General features: G+C 36.5%; 1 protein-coding gene across 1 annotated transcript in view; it reads left to right on the top strand.

The window, feature by feature from the left end:
- Window positions 1-23,203, top strand: part of PTCHD3 (patched domain containing 3) — a 44,066-nt gene extending 20,863 nt beyond the window's left edge. The window contains exons 4-7 of the mRNA XM_039357727.1: window positions 7,893-8,947; window positions 15,136-15,257; window positions 17,682-17,827; window positions 19,558-23,203. Of these exons, the coding sequence (XP_039213661.1) occupies window positions 7,952-8,947; window positions 15,136-15,257; window positions 17,682-17,827; window positions 19,558-21,080 (2,787 nt within the window). The 5' untranslated portion in view covers window positions 7,893-7,951 and the 3' untranslated portion in view covers window positions 21,081-23,203. The remainder of the gene's footprint in view (window positions 1-7,892; window positions 8,948-15,135; window positions 15,258-17,681; window positions 17,828-19,557) is intronic.
- Window positions 23,204-24,026: the final 823 nt, after the last annotated feature.

The raw sequence follows: 24,026 nt of genomic DNA, 5'->3' as shown, positions 1-24,026 counted from the left end.
GCAGGACAAGAAGCAACGGGTGGAAACTCATCAAGGAGAGAAGCAACCTAGAACTAAGGAGAAACTTCCTGACAGTGAGAACAATTAATCAGTGGAACAGCTTGCCTCCAGAAGCAGTAAATGCTCCAACACTGGAAGTTTTTAAGAAGAGACTGGACAGCCATTTGTCCGAAATAGCGTAGGGTTTCCTGCCCGAGCAGGGGGTTGGACTAGATGACCTCCAAGGTCCCTTCCAACTTTACTACTATTACTATTACCATTTTAACCAAATGAGAAATGTTAAGATTTGTGAATTAGGGACAAATTACTGGGTGCCAGTTGCTCCAGGTAGCAACTGGCACCCAGTAATTCACAGAACAGTGCATCATTCTCTTGACTTGGAAAGTCATCCTAATGCCAGTGATGCTTCTAATTGTGCAATTGCATGGAATTGTACACAATGTGTTCCATTAATAAATCTACATTCCATAATGAGGGTGGCAACTTCTTGGAGTAACTTTATGGAACCTAAAAATGGCCATGAATATGCAGCGACTCATCCAGATTCCTCATTCTTTTGGAGATAAAGAGACCAAATGTACACAAACAGCAGTTTGATATCTAGGTGTCTTTTACATTTCTTTTTAAATTATTCCTCGATGCGCAAAATTTAAGGGAGTGTTCCAGGTAATCTTAGGAGGCAGGTGATAATTTCTTCCTATATCAGTGATCAGATACTAAAACAATCCTTCTGAAAACCAAAGTAAAGCCTATCTGAATATTTCATTTTTAACAGTTTGTTAATGCAACAGATTTTGTTTAAATTTGGAGGAAAACCTGGGTAGGGGAAAATAGGATTGAGAAAAGTTTCTTTTATTTTATACACAAGATATGGTAATATGGTCCCTCTTTTTTTTAAAAAAATATTCTTAATAGAAAAATGTAACTTCTAAGAACAGCTATTTGACCACACAACACTGTCATGATTTGAGAACTGTTCCTGCACATTTCTAGTCTAATTTTAAATTTTAAAAAAAGGTTAGAAATTTGCCAGATTGGCAACCATTCCCAGAAATGTTGTCCTGATCTACTAATCTTTAAAAGTGGCTGTATCCCATAGATATGAAGAAACACTAACAGATCATGCAAATATTAGGACAGAAAGAAGAGTAAGTAGATTACCATTTTATGTAAGAGCAAAGAAAGGAGGAATTATTTTTTTAAATCTCTCTTTTATTATTTTTTTCCAAAAAGGTGTGTGTGTGTGTGTGTGTGTGTGTGTGTGTGTGTGTGCATTTCTTTTGCTCCATTTTCATATTTATAATTAAGGTTTTCCATTAAATACGAGACAAATTTATAAATGAATATTTTTGCATCTGGAACATCCTGTTCCAGCTGCAAATTTTCATTTCTTGACCGTCTTGAAACAACATCTTATACTTAGTTCTTAATAGCCTCTTTGTCTCATGCAAAAATAAATGTCATCTTTGATTTTCTTTTCTTTCTTTGCTCTTGAACTTTTATGCACCTGTTGAGGAAGTAAGATAAATTTTGCATCTAAATAAGTTATTCTTACATCCCACACCCTGTGAATAAATTGGCAGTTTAATGAAAACTTTCATACCAGACATGCAAATATTTGAGGTCTTAATATGCTTTATTAGCATCTCAACTTTTTCCAACCAGTTTTTTTTTTAAATTTGTAAGAGTAACATAGTCTTTTGCTAAATCAAGTCTAGAATTAGGCCTCTCCAGAGAGAGTTAAATCTATTAATGTTACAACTTGGTACAAAAAAAGCAGCCAAAATCTATTAATGCTACAAGTTGATGCAAAAAGACCAGCCAATATATTTTTCCTGGACAGTTTCCACTATGGATTCAGCAGACAAAAGCTGTAAGTAGCCATCTGATTTTCCATTAAGGTAATTGCTGATGTGATTGTTTGCAGGGAAAGGATGCGTCGTACATGTTTCCATTGGAAAAATGATAGCTTTGGAGAGATTAGGCAAAGAACTTCATAGCAAACTCTTCTTGCAGTCAGTATAAAGTTTTACTGTCAGTCTGATAAAACACAGGAACAATGATATGTCTAATGGTTCTTCACCGCCCCCTACTGGCTTCTATCAAAAAAGACATTCAGACAGATGGAAACATTTTTCAAATCAAGAATTCTTGAGCTAGAATAGGCTCGTAATGTCGTGAAATGGCTCCCATTGCGGGAGTGATATCCACAGGATATAGTTAAAAGAATCTAAGGAGGGTGACTGCAAAACTCTACCCGTTTTCAATATGCTTTGATTGCACCATTGCGGCTGACCTTGTCTTTTTTGAGCATATCTGTAGACCTCCCTACATTGCATTAGATGTGTTTCCATATGCCTTGCAAATCCAGGAAAAGTCATCCATGGATATTATGATATCCCATGAATCCTATCATTGTTTAAAACCATAACCAAAGTTACTCAGTAAGTTATTTTTCTCTTAATCTGATTCTGACAGATTCAAGATGTTTAAATTGTATAAGGCTTTGTCACTGGTTATTTTGGAAACAAGATCTAATGATCTGGGAATTTTGGAAGGTGTGTGGGAATAATCTCCTCCCTCCCTTTCTGAACATACCCAGCCAGCATTGTGGCTATTTCACTCCCAGGATTTGACTTCTCAATTTTATTTATGGGCAGATTTTCATATTCAACACATGTCTAATCTCACGATTTATGAGTTGTTTTGGTGGAAATGAAAGACAGGTATCCTGTAATAGATAAGTAATATGAAGTAGTGATGCAAGAGGATGGCTAGAATGTTCTTTCTCCAAACAACCATTACCACCACCAAGTCTTCCGTTGGGTCTCCATGTTCTTTCAGAAAGAAGGCAAGATTTACTCAAGTTATTATAATGTTCTTAAAAAGAGGAAAGAGAATTTTATTATTAATATTATTATTAATAATAATAATAATGTTGGAAGGGACCTTGGAGGTCACCCCCTGTTCAGGCAGGAAACACTATATCATTTCGGACAAATGGCTGTCCAGTCTCTTCTTAAAAACTTCCAGTGTTGGAGCATTCATAGCTTCTGGAGGCAGGCTGTTCCACTGGTTAATTGTTCTAACTGTCAGGAAGTTTCTCCTCAGTTCCAGGTTGCTTCTCTCCTTTGACTAGTTTCCATCCATTGCTTCTTATCCTGCCTTCAGGCGCTTTGGAAAATAGCTTGACTCCCTCTTTTTTGTGGCAACCCTTGAGATATTGGAATACTGCTATCATGTCATCTCTAGTCCTTCTTTTCATTAAACTAGATATACCCAATTCCAGCAACCGTTCCCTATGTTTTAGCCTCCAGTTCCCTAATCATCTTTGTTGCCCTTCTCTGTACTCTTTCTAGAGTCTCAACATCTTTTTTACATTGTGGTGACCAAAACTGGATGCAGTATTCCAAGTGTGGCCTTACCAAGGCATTGTAAAATGGTATTAATACTTCATGTGATCTCGATTCTATCCCTCTGTTAATGCAGCCCAGCACTGTGTTGGCTTTTTGACAGCTGCAGCACACTGCTGGCTCATATTTAAATGATTGTCCACTAGGACTCCGAGATCCCTCTCACAGTTACTACTATTGAGCAAGGTACCCCTATACTATATCTGTACATTTTGTTTTTCTTGCCTAAATGTAGAACCTTGCTTTTTTCACCATTGAATTTCATTTTGTTAGATAGCAGCAATAAAGCTGAATATGCATTCAGTTTTCTGCTATGAAATACAGGACATTTTACAAGGTTTCAGATTGGCTGGATCATCTCAAAATATCAATCCATTGTAATTAAATGCATCTTGAAATGTTACATGCTATCTCATTTGAATCACTTTCTGAAAGATCTAAGTAGTTCTTGGACAGACTTTATCTACATAGGTATACAGAATATTTTTGCATACCAACTCAGACATATTATTTATTTTTGAAAAGCATATTTTCTAGTTCTTTCCTGAAAAACCATATTACCCTTCTGAGGAGAACTAATACTATACCTTTTATTTTATAATACCTTATGACCCTGAAACTGGTGGTTTGATATACAAATAATGGTATCAACCTATAATGTAGTTTTAGAGTTCCTTACACAATCCCTTTATATAATTCCTTTACAAAATTCCTTACACAATACAATTTTAGAGTTTCTTACACAAGAAGAGCACAAAGTAATCATTGTGTTCCCACTTTGATGGGATGGCAACAGCATTCCATGTGCTCCGGCATATAGTCATGCTGGCCATGGAAGGACAGTACTGAAAATGAATACCAGCCCCTAGAATTAGACATGATTGGATAGGAGATTTTTTCTTATTACACCTACAGATAACCCCACTATAGCCTATTGTTTTCTCGTGTGTCTTCAACTATTTATGCACCATTGTAAAATGTGTACGAGAGGGATGAACAAGGAGGATCCAACAATAATTGGGTGGGTGGCGGAGAGGGATTCCAACTAAGTAAATCCATATTTTAAAGGTAAAAATATTTACCTTTTAAACTAGGTTCAGATATTATGCTAAAATGTAGCTTGATTAATGAGATGTTAAAAAGAACACAATAGCTCCATTCACAAAGCTGAGAAATCATAAAATATGGTTTACAAATATCACATAACAGTCCTGAACAAAAAAAAATTATGATATATGATCAGTGTGAAGTACACTACATTGTATAACATCATCTTGCATGTAGCTTGCCTAATTCTTCCCCACCAAAATCTATTAGGGGAAGCGTTCTAAACTGGATATACAGGACTGTTCTTAGCTACGTTCCCCTGGCATTCAATCAAAGCACAAGGATTTCTTTGCAATGTCAGTCTTCCCACCCCACCTGTCTCTCAACATTGTCTTCTTCTCACTCCTAGATCCTTAAGGCTTAATCACTATTTCCCTTTATTCCAAGAATACTGAAAAATAAAGAAGGGCTGAGGGGCATTATGCTTAACATAGAATGTTGAGCCTTTGAACATTTGTGTATGCTACCTCTATCAAGTTCTATATCTTCAATACAAATGGCCACACCCATTTGTATTGAAGATATTCCTAGGTTGATTAGAATTGCAATGGGAAGCAAAGAGTTAATGTCTCCTGTCTCATCACTGCTATCTCCCAACATCAGAATCCTGAACTGGATTAAATCCTATATGGACAGTATCTTAATTGGCTTGGCCTTCAACAATAATTCATTCAATGGTAGAGTCATACAATTTTGAGGTAGTTTATCTTTTCCCTTCATGTATCTCTTCCAGGAGGTTAACAATTGTCACATATAATTACCATATCAGAACCTGGCCATAATTTCAAACATGATTGACTTATTTTTCATGCACTTTCTGGATATTTTCCTTAGCTAATCTTCTCTGATTTGCATTCCTAGCCTGAAACTTAAACAAGTGAGGCAGCTACTGCCAAATACATGCTCGCACATGCACTTTCCATTAACTCCAATCAGAGTTCCAGGAAGAAGATGCATCTTTTCTAATGTCATGAAACATTTCCATAACTTTTATAGCTTAGATAAAATATTTGAGAGATGCTATCAAGAAATGATATACACTGTAAAATGTTACAACAAAGTTTACTAAGTGAGATTTCAGAGGAAAGAATTTATCTACATATTTATTTAAAATAAAAGCATAGTTTCCAAATGCAGTGATCAACTTAGGTATTTTATTATTTAAGTGAACACTTAAAGACTTCTGCTAATTAAAAATTAGAAATTGACAAATAAATGTAACACAGTATTAAACATCTATAGTGCTACCCATCATTTTTCTCTTTCTTTTTGAAAAATAAAATTATATACTAGAAAAAAATGAAAAAAGAATAATCTAGTGCCAAAAATCAAAGCAAGTAGATAACAAAATGAGCATGCACATCCACATATATGTATGTATACATTTATACAGGTAATCCTCAAAACCATTAGTTTAGTGACAGTTTTGAAACATTATTATTTAAAAAAAAAATAATAAGGGGCATCCATAGTGGAAATGTTGAGATACGTTCACCCACAATAAAAGTGCCACAGCTGCATTTTATAGATCAGGAGTTCTGGGATTTTTTTTTTTTAATGCTTAATGAGGTAGTACAGCTTGACGTTTGCAAACATATGGCCTAAAATAGATGCAGTCAAATCTTAAATAAACTTATTCAGAAAAAAGAGAATGAGTCAAATGAAAATGGGCATATTGTAGAAAAAGAATTACAATGCATACAGTTATTTTTTTAAAAAAAAATTAATGAATTTGTTTAACATTGCAGTCTTAAATCTGTTTTTTTTGCTAGTCACATTGGCTAAGTTTTCTCTAGTTTACCACAATATTTCCTATAGCATATGGACAGCAATCCCTGATACATTCATATCAGGAAATTATCACTCGCTAGCATTTGTATGTATCTGTTATAATTTAAAAAACACATTTCAACCATTCACAGATATTTATATTTATTAAAATTGTATATATGGTCCAATGTCTCTTAAGTTCTCAGAGAGAGAAGCAGCGAGATGGATGTTCCATTATGTCAGAGGTGTCAATTTCACTGAGGGCCGCATCAGCATTGCGGTTGCCCTTGGGGGGCCGGGTGGGTGTGGCCAGAGTGGGTGCAGCCTACTGAGTGGGCGTGGATGGAGTGGGTGTGACCCACTGGATGGGCGTGGCCAGTTCTACATCATTCACGTCAAAGGTGCCTGTGGGGGGCTCGGCAGGAGTGGGACAGATCTGAGGGTCTCTGGCAGAAGGGGGTGGGACTGGGGCAAGTGTGAAGGCATGATCCATTGGGGCAAGAGCCAAGATGGCCACCACAAAATTGTACATTGGTTCCCGGCTGGCCTGGGCCAGGGCCAAGTCAGCGGGGGCCGTTCCCTCACTGTTTCCAGGATGGCTTTGTGGGCCACATGAAACCACTTCACGGGCCGGACCTTGTGTTTGATATGTCCGCATTATGTTATGCCCATGTATGAGGTCTTCCATGACTTCCATTCCTTGATCCTTGAAAGAGAAGGGAGGGGGATTTCTTTATATAGTGTAAGTTCTGTGCAGTATTTTTAGCTATATAGATCACCAGAAGGATGAAACTGGTCATATTCTGTCTCCTAGTGGTCTGTGTAAGTAAATCCCAGGTTTAGTGGAGTAACAGTGTGACAACTGCTCAAAATACAGGTATTGCTCCGAAAAGTAATAATATTTCTATTCTGGGCTTGTCAATTGAAAGGTTGGCATTTCGGAATCCAAGCCATACATACTTGTAAACAGATTGAATATCTTCAGTGTGGGAGATTTATATATATATATATATATATATATATATATATATATATAAAGAGAGGCAACTAGAGAGAGATAAAGAGGAAGGTATGTAACTTTTTTCAAGAAATGCTTGGCTAGATACAATTCCATACTCATTTCCGGCCATAAACACTATTTCCTTTTTCTGTGTCTTTTTTTCTGCTAAAAACTTCAGGATAGAGATTGCTTTTTGCACTGTAAGAGTGTGTGTGTGTGTGTGTGTGTGTGTGTGTGTGTGTGTGTGTGTGTGTGTATGAAAAAGCCACCTTGCAAAGGTATAGTGTTTTTTTTCTCCACTTTCTTTTGACAATGATATTTATATCATTATTTCTAACTTTTCTTTTTCTTTAGTATGGTAAATATTTTTTAAATGTTTACCATGTTAAAAATTAAAATTGTTGCATTTGATGCCACTTCACAAAATTGACTGATTGTATTTTAATGTTATATTATTTTGCACAGACTGGCAAATCATTTTAATTTCGCAGACCCCTGAAGGGGCTATGAGGGACACCCATGCTTCTTAGGTTTATACTGCATTATTCATAATTGTGATTATCCTACAATCAGGGTCACTAAAATATAAATTTATCCAGCAGGAATGGAGTGAAGGAGGAGTTAACAGTTAAGATTCCCTGCCTGGGGAATTTAAACATATATGGTATTTGTACAAGAACCACCTAAGCAAGGAGCAGAGAAGGCTACAGGCTCCTTCTCCAAAGAGCCAACTTCTTCGCTCAGGAATCTGCCCCGCGTATTCACGAGCGCGAGGGCAGCCGCGCCAAATGGAATGCGCTCCGGTCCTGCGAATAACGGTTGCTCAGCCAGAGAGCCGGAGAAGACACCGAGGCGCGGAAGCGATCGCGCCGGGCCCTGGGACGAGAAGACCAAAGGGGAGATGGCGATTCGCTTCTACCGCACCGATTGCTTGCAGGAGCCCCTCTCACGCGCCCTCCGCAACTTAGGTGCCTCCGTGGGCACCTACCCGTGGCCTTATCTCCTCGTGCCTTTGGTAATTTCGGGCGCCCTGTCAGTCGGCTTCATCTTCCTACCCAGCCGCCAACCGAACGACCTGGAGGAGCAATTCACGCCCATCGAAGGCCCCGCCAAAACCGAGCGTAGTTTCGTGCAGAAGTACTTCCACACCGACGACGCCAATCACTTCTCTCCGGAAAGACTGACCACTGAGGGTGCTTATGCCACTTTAATCGCGGTGGCGGCCCGACGCCACGGCTCACTACTGACTCGGGAGGCTTTCGCCGAGCTGTTGAAAATAGATCAGGCGGTGCGCGGCATCCAGGCGGCTGGGTTCTCCTACGACCGTATTTGCGCGCGAAACTTTGGCAAATGCGTCAGCCCCAACCCACTCCTAAGCATCGTCCAGGATAAACCGGACTACCTCGAGGTGTTACGGCCCAATCTAACCTTCCCGGTCTTCCGCAACCGGGTATTCCTGGGCTTCTTCCTGGGGGGCGTCACGCTGGGCTCGGGCAATGAGCCTGCGCGGTCTCTTCTCGGGGCCCGAGCGATACGACTCATCTACTTCCTGCAAGAGAATGACCCGTCGAAACGGGAGGCCAGCAACCTCTGGTTGGAAGCCTTTGTGCAGCGCATCCCCCTAATAGTGGGCGCCCTGAACCTTACCGTTCTCAAGGTATGGCTGAATTAGGAAATGTTATTTTCAACATTCCCTTCTCCTTTCATTTCAAATGAAACCTACCTATGTTTTGAGTATAGGCAGGTTATGAAAAACACTAATAATTCCTAAGCAATATCCCTGCAAATCTCCCTGCCTACAGTATCACTTACAGTTTTACAACAGTTTTGTAAACTTCTCACCTCTGTTTTTGAGGATCTCCTCAGTCTCTTGCAAAGTTTTTTGTTCTCTCCAGCCATTCACTTGACTTGCTTTGACCTATTCACTTTTTCTTCATTTTTTTTTATAGTTTAATTTATTGTCCCTGCATAATTAAATCATCTCAGTACCCGTTTCTTTAAAACTGGTTGCTTGGAAAGCAACTTTTCATACTCATAAGAATGTTACTTACAAAATAGTAAAGAGATGTAAAGTAATAGTAAAGAGAATGTTGTTTATCCAAATAGTAAACAGATGTAGACTGCTTCTCCTTCAAAAGAAGACAGACTTCCACTCTGTTGCATACCTGGTCAATATATGAAGTTTTATCAAAGCATTCCAGATAGACTTCCTAAATATATTCAACAGCAACATCCTTGTTATATTCTCTGCTTAATGTCATATATTCATTAAGCACCCCATTTAACCTTAAGCATTCCATTAATTTAAATGTGATGCCAAAATTGCATGTAGTATTTCAAGAGAGGTTTTACTAAGGCTTTGTAAAGTAGTACTAGTACTTCACATGATCGTGATTCTATTCCTCTGTTAATGCATCCTAGGATTGCATTGGCTTTTTTGGCTGCTGCTGCACATTGCTGGCTCAAATTTAAATGACTGCCCAATAAGACTCCAAGATCCCTCTCACAGTTACTGCTATTGAGCCAGGTTTCACCTAATGTGTACCTGTACTTTTGCTTTTTCTTTCCTAGGTGTGAGACCTTACTTTTCTCTACCTTGAATTTCATTTTGTTGGATAGGGACTAGAATTCGTGTCTGTCAAGATCCATCTTGATCTTGAGCCTATCATCTGAGGTGTTGGCTATTCCTGCCAGCCTAGTGTCATATGCAGATTAATTACTTCCCCTTCTATTCTCTCATCTAAATAGTTTATGAAGATATTGAAGAGTACAGGGCTAAAAATGGAACCTTGGGGTACTCCACTACTTACTTTCCTCCATGTAGATGTAGTTCCAATAAGGACTACATATTGAGTTCAATTTGTCAGTCAATTACAAATCCATCTGGTGGTAATGCTGTCTATTCCACGTTTTTTTTAGCTTACTAAGAAAGAGATTTGGTCTATTTCATCAAATGCCTTACTGAAATCCAAATATACTTTGTCCACTGCATTTTGCTGGTCCACTAATTTAGTCACTTTATCAAAGAATGAAATAAGATTTCTTTGGCATGACCTGTTTTTATAAACCAATGTTGGCTTCTGGTTATAACTTAGCTTGCTTCTAGATTTTCACAGATCTGTTGCTTGATTATCTTTTCCAGGATCTTTCTAGGTCCGTGGTTCTCAACCTTTCTAATGCCACCACCCCATAATACAGTTCCCCATGTTGTGATGACCCCCAACCACTTATACATCACCGGGTACCAGGGGCGTGGCCAAAGAAAAGGGGGGGAAATGGTGGACAGCCTTGTTTGGCGACCCCCGTGAAATGGTCGTTCGACCCCAAATGGGGTCCTGACCCACAGGTTGAGAACCACTGTTCTAGGTACTAATGTCAGGCTGATTGATCTGTAGTTTTCTGGATCTGTTTTTACCCTATCATATGCTTCATCTAAACTTTCTCACATTCATACATTTCTCAGTGAGCTGTTGAAAGCCAACATCTCTTGACTAACCTAATGCTATAGATCACGGTTGTCAAACTCATCGCGTCATGTGATGTGAGATATCGCAACTTTTTTTGCATTGCCAGAGCTGAGGTGGGCACAGCCTCCACATGATGCAACCGGCTCGCAGCCGGCAGTTTGACACCCCTGCTATAGAGCAGTGGTTCTTAACCTGGGCGATATTGCCCCCCAGGGGGCGATTTCATTTTTCAGGGGGACGATGGAATGAAAAGGGGCGACATGGGGGCGAAGGAACAAAAAGGGGGCGATATGGGGGCGATGGAGCAAGAAGTTTTGGGGATACTTTTGAGACTTTTTCGTGCAGTGAATCGCTGTATATCTGTCGTACAAAAACATCAGATCGCTCACTATTAGTGGATTGAATTGTGTTTTCAAATGTTCCTCCAGCTAGCTTCAGTACAGAACGCCGTACATATGTGAAGACGCATCGCTTATCTTCATGCGCGTTGTGCAGCAGCTTCTACCCATACAGTGGCACGCCATTGGCCAGAATATGGGAGATATGGGAAAAAGACTGGAAATAAATTATTTGCATCGATATGTCCTGATGACAATTTTAAAGAAAACAAAAAAAGTGTTTGCATAAATTGAAGAATTATTTCCTATGTTGTGATTGAGAGGTTATGTTGGGGGAGGGGGCGATGACAACTTCCTCATTGGCTCAAGGGGGCGATTCGTTCAAAAAGGTTAAAAACCACTGCTATAGAGAGATGATTACAGCACTCTTCCAATTATCAGGTACAACTGCATCTTTACACAGCTACTTTAATCAAGAGCACTATTTAACTTACATATAGTAGGCAGATATAATAAGGAGGGAGGAAGAAACAAAAGCCGCAACTAAGACAAAAAGAACATAGGCCAGAAATATAACCCAAGTAAGAATTTCAGACAAGATCCTCCCCTTCCAGTTTTCCCAAAGAGAAAAGAAGAGAAGAAGGAAGCTCTTTGAGATTTGCAAACATGATGTCAACCCTTCAACATAACCAGACTAGGACATCAAAGTCATGCTAATGTTATTTTTATTACAAGGGTATATAGTAACAGAATATTGCATATCTGAATGTACTTCCCCAGACTTCTGCTCATTATATCAAGCAAAATCTGGATCAAGTACTTAAAGCTGTTGTTTGCAATGAAAGAGCCTAAGTATTTACATTCCTATCTCATTAAAGTCAATCTGTTGCTATTCTTGTCCCAAACCCCAAGGAGTACCAGTTCCTACAATCCCACTTTTGTGCAGCCCAATGATAATTCCAAACTACAGACCTGTGAGGGAGTCCTTCTGCAGAAGACAGAAATGGTTCTAAGTACATACATTACTGTATCATTAAAGTATTCAGTTCATTAAAGCACAATGTTCAGTCTGCTTGAAAAGGAAATGCAGGTTCAATGGCAGTGTAACATCCTTTAAAAAAATGCTCAGGAATAATAAAAAATTTTTTGAAAAGAAACAGAACTGATAACATCACTACATTCTGTAAGTAGCCTTATCTATATCTAAACATTTGTCCAGTCGTCATCTAAGCCTACAATCTTAGTATTTTTTAACATTCTTACATTTATGAAGTCCTTTTCATCCATCTTTTTTAATGGACTGTTTTACATTCAGAATCTCTTATCATCTCTGCATCCTCGTTATCTTTCTCAATCTTCTATCATAAATGATCAAATCTGTTATGTTTTTAATGTATATTCCAAGTGTGGTTTAATGGCTAAAATGTTGGACTAGATGAGGGAAGGCCTAAGTTCTTGTCTACCCTTAGTTATGAAAGCTCACTGAGTAACTTTGAGCTAGCCATTTTCTCCTAGCCTAAACTGTCTCACTGGATTATTGATGCAGAGAAAAATAAGGCTGAGTGCTATGTATGCCATCTTGAACTCCTGAATAAAATAAGGATGTGTATGCATGAAAACTCATACAGATAATCCTCAAATTATGACTGTTCATTTAAAAAGATTAGAAGTTACAACAGACTTTGAAAAAGTGACATGGTCTGTCCTCAAACTTATATCTGTCACATCACATACATCCCAGAATCATGTGATCACAATTCAGGTACTTTTCAACCAACTTGAATTTACAATGGTCACAGCATCTTGTGGTCACATAATTGCAATTTGCAGCCATCCAACAAGCAAAATCAATTGAGAAAACTGGGTTCACTTAATGAGTATGAGATCCACTTAACAACCATCTGATTCACTTAACCACTGTGGTTGTTTACCTCTACAAGAAAATGGTCATAAAATTAGGTCCAGTCATGTGATGACTTACTTAACAACTGCAACATTTACCTCTACCAATTCCAGTCCCATGTGGTCATAAGTTGAGGACTATCTGTATGCTTAAACCATGTTTTTCAAATGAGCTTTTTTTTCTAAGCAGATATTTACCAGTCACCATCCTCATTCATTCTTAGATTTCCAAAGGGTCCAGTCATTTCTTTTGAGTTTTCTTTCCTTCACCAATGCCATTTAAGAGAATACAGTTTTCCCCAATATGTTAATTCAGTGTGTCATCCAGTATTTACTAATGTCCACTCCAAATCCTTCCATTTTCACTATTTGCTAGAGCATAAATATAGCTGTCATCTGTCTGTGCACAATAATCTGGATGACATCAATTCATATTTTCTGATGTAAAAGTTATCTCTTTTATTCATAATTAAATCTATATCATTTCTATATCTACAGCAACTTCATTTATCAACTTCATTTTGCAGGATTAAACTATCCTTATCTATTATATCCTTCTTTTTCTTGGTTTCACAAACATATATTACTTTTCAGATATATTTATTCATGGGCATATTTATTTATCTTACATTCCAAATCACAATCTTTCATATGGCCATCACCAAATATACCTATGGATATTGACTTCTACTGTCCATCATAGTTTTGGTCACTTGAGGCATTCACACAATATTTGTTAGTATTATGGAGAAGGCATAGAGTAAATTACTATTCTAATTTACATTTGTGCCACATGCAATCAGTCCCTGCTAGTGGAATAGAAATTACTAGCCAATTTTTATCATGTTTCATCCTTAGCTCTGCGAAACCCTTGGTTTTTTTCTCAAGTAAGTTCATATTTTATGCAAGCTAGGAGCTCTAATTTAGAGACTGTTTATGATTCAGCATACATGCCACTAACTAAGAAAGCATGCTAAATGCATATTAAATATTGACATACTCAAGAAATGAGGCAATATCAGAATAATTTACAGTATATAGAATGTTTTAAATGTTACAGTATTACAGGCATTTTTTGGTATAGAATTTTACAGGTAGACTTCAATTTAATGATCATTTGTTCAGCAACCATTTGAAGTTAAAACAGAGATGAAGAAGTGGTGGACTCTGACACCCTCACAATCACAGGATTGTGATCTTATGACCAGTTGCCATGCCCTACAATCATGTGACCTTCCCTTCTGGCTTGTTTAGAAAATCAATGGGGAAACAGATTGGGAAGTAATTTGGTAAGACTTTCCCATCACACACTCTTATCAGCTCTTCTGCTTCTGTGCCACATTGGCCATTTGGACACCCTTATGCAACTTTGCCATTACTTCCTTTCAGACTCCCCGAGTCTTCCTGTGCCACCCTTGGGCATCCCCTCTAACTCGTGACATGTCTTCTATACACCGTTCACACCCTACTGGAGCCTTGCCACCCCTCCCTCACATCTTTGCACATTCTTATACACCTTCCCCAAGTCTTATCACATCTCCCTTGTGTACTTTTTCTGACCCCTGCTACTCCTTCCACTCATCCTTCCTAGCCTCACTGCACACTTGGTTTACTCTTGCACAACATTCCCAAGCCACTTCTCTTGCACTCTTGTATGCCCTCCCCAACCCTTGCTGTTCCCCTCTTAATACCCTAATGCAATCTCCCCAAATTTTGCCACACCTTCCTTGCACCCTCCCTGAGCCTTTCCCCATGCGGCCCCAACCCAGCAACAGCCACTTACCCAGCTGGCTGCAAGCTACTTGGGACTTGCAACTTCCTACCAGCTTTCCCCATTGACTTGGTGCCCCTTGCCATCTAATAGGATTTGGTTAACAATAGCAACCAAGATGCTTTACAACCTCATGGCTTTGAGATGAAAATTCCAATTCCAGTTGCTGTTGTAAGTCAAGGATTATGTGTAAAAAATTTTCATTAACTAATCTTTGTAATATGTTAAAACATACAAAAATTGGATAATAATGAAATATATTTTTATTTCAGCCTATTTTTAAATAGATAATTAAAATACATTTTAAGGTAAAATAATTGAAAGATTATCTTCTTCCTTCTCTCCCCTTCCCCCTTTAACCTGGCAGGTAGCTTATTTTACCTCACTGTCAAGACAGAATGAATTTGAAAGCCTTGCTAGGGGTGTGATCCCACTGGTCTCCATCGCATATCTTTTAACGATAGTATTCTCAATTATTTCATGTACAAGGTAAATTGTTCCTCTCACCCGTTCTTATTATCTAATGTTATATATTTTTCTTATAGAATAAAAAGCTTTAATACTCTTAAAATGTCTATCTACACATCAACATACAAACGTGGTGAAGTCGGCAGCAACTAAATGTAACAAATAAGTATATACCTACATTAAATTATATTACTATAATCAGTTATATTAAAAAAATGGAAATGCAAAAACTATCACATTGTACTTGTTTTGTGAGAAAAGAATATACTTTCCATTAACATTTTTCAATTGTATAGGGAGACCTTGACTTACAACAGTAATTGAGCCCTGAATTATAGACATAAGATGAGGCATCACATGACCAAACCCCCTGCTTTTTTTTACATTTTTTGCTGCAGTAATTAAGTGAACATCGTATTCATTAAGTGAACATGGTAGTTGTTAAGCAAATACTACAATTATTAAACAAATCAGTTTTTCCAGTGAGTGTTTTTTTTTTTTTTTTTTTTTGCCTGAAACTGGAAATAAATGTTGGAAACCAGGAAAACATGTTGTAAATTGTAGTCACATGACTGCAAAATGTTACAAATAGCCATAAAGATGAGCTGTTGCTAAGTTCCCAAAATGCAATCACGTGACTGTAGGGGCGGATGCGCCATCATAATTTTAAAACAGGTTGTAAATATTTTTGGAGATCCCTTACAATGTTGAATGGTCATTAAGTGACAAGTTGTAAATCAAGAACTATCTGCATGGCTAATAAAAAATGTCCTGCCAGTATAATCTAATATACAGCATGACTACTTAAAAATAAAGTCATTCAGAAATAGAATTCAATATACAGGTAGTCCTCAACATATTACCACAATTGAGCCCAAAATTTATGTTGCTAAGTGAGAAATTTGTTAAATGAGTTTTACCCCATTTTATGAGTTTTCTTGCTACATTTGCTAAGTGAATCACTGCAGTTATTAAATTAGTAACATGGTGGCTAAGTGAATCTGATTTCCCCATTGAATGTGGCTGTCAGAAGGTAGCAAAAGATGATCACATGACCCTAGGATATTGCAACTGTCATAAATGTGAGTCAGTTGTCAAGCATCCAAATGTAAACCACATGACCATGCTGCAAGAGTCATAAGTGTGAAAAATCATCATAAGCCACTTTTTTCATTGTCGTAACTTCGAAAGGTCACTAAACTGTTATAAATCAATGATTATTGTAATTTACTTCCAAGGAGTTACATAATATGTAGCCTTAACAGTATGTAATTCTTTTTCCTCTAAAGACTTACAGTATTCCCCAGTATTGTCTATAATTATAAACAATAGGACTGTATCAATTGATGCAATTACTACATGACGAGCCCTAGTTTGTCTGTTAATTAGCAGATGTTCATGTTAGAAATAGGCAGAGAAATTATGCACATGTAGATATGGTATATTTGCCTTTCCATAATCCTAGCCTATCCCAATCCCAAGGAATGGAATCTTAGCTCTTTTCTTAGATTTGTGGCCAGATTATGCAAGTGATATAAGTTATTTAGCCAAAATATGATGTGACATGAATAAGTAATGAATGAAGAAGGCAGGCACTGAAGGAAAATGTCAGCCCAACTAGGTACAATAAATCAAGAAATGTTATGAAGATAAAAAAATTAAATTATGGTGAAGGTAAAAATTATGTTTGCTAAAGTAACAGAAAGTTGCAAATCTCATTGCAAACAAGTTTTTATTTATTTTTGCTTCTGTTTATACAGTGCCCTTAAAAAGAATGTGCTTTCCCCCAAAATGTCATGCCATTAACACTTATTTAGTGGTCTTTTGGATCTTCCCTCTCTCTTTCATTTAATGTGAGTCAAAGGAAGAACTTCCACTTCATCTTTTGGGGAAAAAATGTAATTTTTTTACATTTCCTCACAAGAATTTACTTTTGGAATTATTACAGATGGGTGAAATATATATTGTCATCACAGTTCTACACAGATATGCTTAAAAGTTGGTCTCATTGAAATTAATGTTGTTTGGTCCTAAATACACACCGATATTTTTGAATGTAGTCAGCCGGCATTTCCTCTTATCAAGAGATCAGTGGATGTATTACTATGAATAAGTTGGCTTTACCACAAACCTATGTGAAATGCGAGATTGTGTGAATTCTGTGCAGGGAAATGCCAGAAATACAGTTCCTTTGAGTTCTTTTCATGATCAGAATTACAAATAATTATGTGAAATATTTTCATTACTTTAAGCAACTTGATATATTTTTGAGAATATAAGTTTCCATTTCTAAAATTAAGTATATATTTGTTTTTACAAATTCTATACATTTTCTTTAATATTTAATACCTGCATGTGAGTTCTCTGTTCAGTTTGGGAGATGTTAGAAATACAAAATAAAATTCAGAATCTACAGTGTTCAACTGTTCTCCATCCTTTTTATAGGCTAGATTGTGTCCGAACAAAACTCTGGGTTGCATTTTTTGGAGTTTTTTCAGCAGGCTTATCTGTTATCAGCAGTTTTGGATTAATGTTGTTTTCTGGAGTCCCATTTGTCATCACTGCTGCAAATTCACCATTTCTTATACTTGGTAGGTAATAAATGTATATTTTCCTTTGAGTTTTCAACATGTATGAGCTAGAATTTTCATCTCTCCCAATTATATTTCTCCTTAGTTCTGATAGCTATTCTAGATTTCTCTGTAGTTTTTTCAAAAGATTGTCCTAAGATTACAGTCTTATATGTGAAATATTTTTCCCTGACATAATATAATCCTTTTTGAGCTCAATTGTATATACTTCTATGAACATCTCATTATGAGATGACAGTTACTCATGAATTCTACCACACTGGTGATTTCTTTCTTTTCTTTTATTTAAATCTGCCTACACAAAGTCTGACAAACTTTTCTCATCTGTATCATTAATATTTAATTCTGGCCATACCGTTTCCACCTTCATTATCCATTTACTTTGATCCATATTGGATGTGCTTTTTCTTTTTCCTTACTTTTCACTATTGAATTAGATTTTTTCCCTTCAATAACAAATTGTATTCAGATTAGATATATATGTTGATTGTCTTCTATTCAAATATTATATTCAAAAGGATTTTATGATACTGTGTGTACCCAGGTGTAATTTGTAAGTTTTCTTGAACTGTGGTTTCAGTATATTTCAGGATTCAATAAGATAAAGGCAAACAGAAATAAGTGCATAATCCAGGATAAAAAAATAAATTGTATTGCATTTGTTTTTAATTATATTGCTTAAATAGTTATATAATACTCTGTATATGTTTATTAATTTCAGTAGTTACTTATGTCATCTCAAAAATTACAAGCCAGTGACAGCTAGAGGAAAAAAAATCTGATCAGTAGTATGCTTCAATAGAACTGTAGATTACGGAACCCTCATCTAGTCTTTATGATTCTTTGCAAAATATAGAACAATAATTATTTTGGCTTTATTTATGTATTGCTTTGAAAACTAGATATAAATAAAATTAAATATTTATTCAGTTTCTCTGATATTTTTCCCTTTCACACAAATGAACTGAATCTGTTTTGCTATTCTCAAATTCAGTTTCATCACATATTTATCCTGGTATCGTCTTAGTAACATACAAATTGTTTGACATCTCAGTATCTGAGAAGCATTGCTGCCTATATATAAAGGTAGTCCTCAACTTACAACATTTAGTGACCATTTGAAATTTCAACGGCACTGAAAAAAGTGACCTATGATCATTTTTCACACAGCATCCATAGACACGTAATCAAAATTCAGATGCTTGGCAGCTGGTTCATATTTATGATAGTTGCTGTGTTCTCAAGTCATGTGGTCACCTTTTATGCCCTGATGAGCAAAATCAATGGGGAATCCAGATTTGCTTAACAACCATGTTACTAACTTAACAACTACAGTGATTCACTTAACAACTCTGGCGTAAAATGGAGCAAAATTTGCTTAACAAATGTCTTGCTTAGCAACAGAAATTTGGGGCTCAGTTGTGGTCATAAGTCGAGGACTACCTGTACTTTCCTGGGCATTGTTTTTGTCTGTACCACATGACGGCATACAAATGTGAGACAGGACCTTCTTGGGTATGAAATGTTTTCCTCCCTATAACTAGACAGCCACTCAGGTTGTTTTCCTTCCTGCACTGTGAAAATACTGGAGCTGTTGAATTGATCTTGAACAGGTTGATGAATCTCAGTATTTGTTATCTTAAAAAATATGAGTTGCTAATCATGTTCCTTGTGTAATTTGCTCTTTTTATGTCATGTGAAAACTGACTCCTCTTTTTACCATTTTCCAGGAATTGGTGTAGATGATATGTTCATCCTGGTATCCTGTTGGCAGCATACAAAAGTAAAGGATAGTGTCAAAGACCGGATGGCTAACACTTATTCAGAAGCAGCTGTATCAGTTACTATCACAACTATGACAGATGTTTTAGCTTTCTACATTGGAATTGCAACTTCCTTTCCATCAATTAGATCATTTTGTATCTATACAGGAACAGCCTTCATTTTTTGCTACATATACAACCTGACATTTCTTGGAGCTGTTCTAGCTCTAAATGGTAGAAGAGAAAAAAGTAACAGGCATTGGCTGACATTCATGAAAGTGTTTTCGGAGCCCCAAGATTCCCGTGGCCGTATGTATAACCGATGTTGCACAGGAGGACTTTATGATGAAGCTACTGGAACTGAGATTGAACATCCAATGAATTCTTTCTTCAGAAAGTATTATGGTCCCTTTCTTATGTACAGCTGGACTAAGGTATTTGTGGTATTGCTATATTTCACATACCTAGCAACTAGTTTATTTGGATGCTTTGTACTTCAAGAGGGTATAGATCTTCGAAATATAGCAACAGATGATTCTTATATCATTCCATATTACAACTTTGAAGATGAATATCTTTCAACATATGGTCCAAGGGTTATGGTAATAGTTACTAAAAGTATAATGTATTGGGATCCATCTGTTCGTGCAGAACTTGAGAAATGTATGAAAACTTTAGAACATTCATACTTTGTGGAAAAGAATTTTTCAGAGTCGTGGCTGAGAATTTATGAAAATGTTGCTAAAAAGATGTCTCTAGATTTAAATGATCATGATGTATTCATTACAAATTTACCTGTTCTATTCAGAGAACCTTCTAACTCTCGGTGGGATATTAACATTAGTGCAAAAGAAATAATAGCTTCTCGGTTCTTTATACAGACCGTAAATGTTAGAAATTCAGTGGATGAGAAAAATCTTTTAAAGCAGCTAAGACGTATTGCTAAAAAATGTAAGATACCACTAATGGTTTATCATCCAGCTTTTATACATTTTGATCAGTATCTTGTTATAAATCAGAATACCATTCAAAATGTTCTGATTGCAGCCGGAGCTATGCTAATTATTTCTTTGCTCCTGATTCCCAGTCCTGTTTGCTCTTTGTGGGTAACTTTTACTATTGGCTCTGTGATTGTAGGTGTGTCTGGTTACATGGCCTTCTGGGATGTGAATCTTGATTCCATATCTATGATCAATCTTGTTATTTGCATAGGATTTTCTGTAGACTATTCTGCTCACATATCTTATGCCTATGTTTCTAGTAATAAAATCAGTGCAAATGAAAAGGCAATAAGTGCTCTTTTCTACCTTGGTTACCCAGTTCTGCAAGCATCTGCCTCTACCCTTGTAGGAGTTTTCATTCTCTCTATGGCAACCTCATATGTCTTTAGAACTTGCTTTAAGATAATGTTTCTTGTTATTACATTTGGGACTCTTCATGGTCTCGTGTTCATCCCTGTGTTTTTAACATTTTTTAGTTATTGTACTTGATTTTCAAATAGATAACAACCCAAACAATGGCCAATACTATGAAAATTACTCAGTGTAATAAGAAACTTGTTTTAAATGAAAAAATGGGATTGCTAGCTACCGATAGCAAAAAATAAGCTAAAATTTCTCCCATTTCAGGAAGATCAAATTGTTCATAATGTTTTTATGAATTGTTCTATATTAATCAGAAGAAATGGACAGATGAAGCCTATTTTACAATAAGCTATTCAAGATTTATTAGAACAATTCTTAGGGTTATTTATTTAGGCATAGTACAGTTATGATTAATGTAAAGAGGGATCAGGATTATTCAGATGCTGATAAAATTAAACCATTCTATTTAATGCCATGTGGTGATTGCCGCAAAGTACATGTGGAAGAACGCAATTAAATACAAAAAGAAGCGTGGAATTGCTGGCAGTATCATGATCATAAGGCACGGCAAATCAGATTTGTAAAGAATCTGGATCCATTCAATATTGAGGTAAGGCTTGTGAATAGGGGAAGTTTATATTGTAAGTTTTCTCACTTCACATTTCATGCCCATCAGTAATTGGAAGAGGACAAGCTGGCCATATTCTAGCAACAAAACAAGCCTAGCTTTATTGCAAATATTAGTAACAGCTGCAAACTACCTATGTGCTATATTATAGTTTCCAGATAATCAAAACTTCTGGCTCATCTAAAGTAAATCCATTCTTTTAAATTTCTCTCTGCAGCTTGTCTTGGCTAAATGAAGTATTGTACCATATTTAGATAATATGGTAACTCCAAATGGATCACAAATGGATAGTTTATGGCTATAGAAATTGCAAGGTGGGACTTTCAGATGCATTTATAGGTAATTCTATTGTATCCAGATTTGTTATATTATCAATATGTTCTATGGACAAAATAGCTGTTAGAAATATTGGCAAGCATCATAGATTTGATTCCTTATATGCTGAAGATACTGTATTTAGATTAAAAATACCTTATGCAAAATAGAGCCCTAATATCTATAGAATAAAATTTTACATGAATCTAAAAACTGAGGTACATTATTCAGATCTTCATGATAAAATTCATTTTGTTATTTATTTCATTGATATCTGGATTTTCCTCCCCTCTTTTCAAAGTGAATATTAGCTATCTAAATATAAATATAACTAAATTTTACTGTGGGATAAAGATTTAATTGGAGCAAATTAATCTTTAGCTGATTTTTTAACTTTCTCCCCCTCGATATTACATGTGCCCACAGTTCCTATTTAAATATGATTTTGATAATAGAGGTCTTTTATTATTAAAATACTTTGCATACTAATAATGACCCCACTTCGGTAAAAGTTGTAACAGGTTTTATTTGTTTGTTAGATTTGTATCCTGGTTTTATTCTAAAAACTCAAGGCAGGCTTAGGTGAGAAAACTGAAGTCACAGGTTGTTGGGGATGGGAAGAAATTAATCCTGAAGCATTGTGGTTTCCATTAGATATCTGTACATGTAATGTCCCTTCATGTTATCCCCACAACAGAACCTTACAACTTAGGATGGAGTAAGAGTATGGTTGGTTCAAAGTCACTTTGTATGGTTCAAAGTCATTCTGTACATTTCACTGATGAAGGATGGGTTTCAGCTTGGGTCTCCTATCTTCAAATTGTAACCAGTACACCATGTTGGCTATTATTTTATCAATATCTGCTGTTTGACAAAAACAGGAAAAGTTAACAAACTTATATAACTCTTGAACATGTAATAAACTGGTCACACCCTTAGAAAATATGAAGCTTCATCTAAATGTTAAGTAGGAGGGATGAGCTCTGTGGTACTACTCAATGGTGGGCCCTAACCTATCTCCTCCTACCACACCGACAGGATTTACACATTCAGGAAATAAAAGAATTACTGAAAACAACTCTTGGGTACACTTCAAAATGCTTATCTTTTGCAGATTTCTTAATTTAAGTCAGGAATTGTTTTACTTTATATTACAAAAATTGTCAATTAGACTTGCAGATTTCAACCATTTTTTCCATGACATTTTTAAAAGTTATTAACAATTACTTTAACAAACAAGAATGAGACTGTAAAATAATTAACTTTTGCTTCCTGTAAGACAACTATACATTAAATATAACTGCAAATAAATGACATGGACATGAAACCTATTTAAATTCTTGTGATTTATGAATAATTAGCAGAGGGATCAGAATGCACTGTTTTCTAAAGCTCTACAGAAAAATCTGCGTACGTTTTTTATTACATAGTCCCAGTTTGCATCAGTTCTGCAGAAAGGGTAGCTAATTTTTTGTTGCACAGGCCCAGAATGGACTTCTGGAAGCGGCATCCACACGAGAATCAAACTCAAGAAATCTTGTGGTTCTCTTTCTTAGTTCATTCCAAATCTATTCAATTCTAGTGAAATTTAATTATTCTGAAATAGTTAAATAATTGACTCCCATTTGTTCTCCAGGATAAATTTTGAAAAGCTGTTCCTTTTTCAGAACTTGTTCAACTAATTTAATTGTTTAATTAGCATTAGCTAATTATCAACAAACACTTTGCCTCCATAAAATGTTGATGGAAAGTTAGCAAACAGGAAGTAAGCCTGACTTTCATTAGCAGGGAATAGAAAATACCATATAGAAGGCCCCTCCCAAGAGATGCACCTCTGCTGATCAAGGGTCATTGCCACAGGCCCAAGAAAACTCACCATCCGAGACAGGAGGGGCTTTGTGTGGGTGCTTCCCATATCTTCTTTCACAGAGATGGCAGTAGTACCACTCATCCTCCAAATGGCCATATACAGAGGTGCTTGGTAGAAAACAGAATCAGCTGCTCCAGTTCGCAGACTGGGAAGTTGGTGCATAAAGTGCTTAGCATAATCCAATGCACATTCATCTGATTTCGCCATTGAAAGCTGTTGTATTTTACAAAATGACAGGATCAGCTTTACCTGTAGATCT

The sequence above is a fragment of the Crotalus tigris genome, unplaced genomic scaffold (assembly GCF_016545835.1).
Source record: "Crotalus tigris isolate CLP2741 ecotype Arizona unplaced genomic scaffold, ASM1654583v1 scf7180000018940.2059657, whole genome shotgun sequence".
Taxonomy (NCBI): Eukaryota; Metazoa; Chordata; class Lepidosauria; order Squamata; family Viperidae; genus Crotalus; species Crotalus tigris.
Note: the sequence above shows the minus strand (reverse complement) of the source record. Positions and strands in the feature narration are given on the sequence as shown.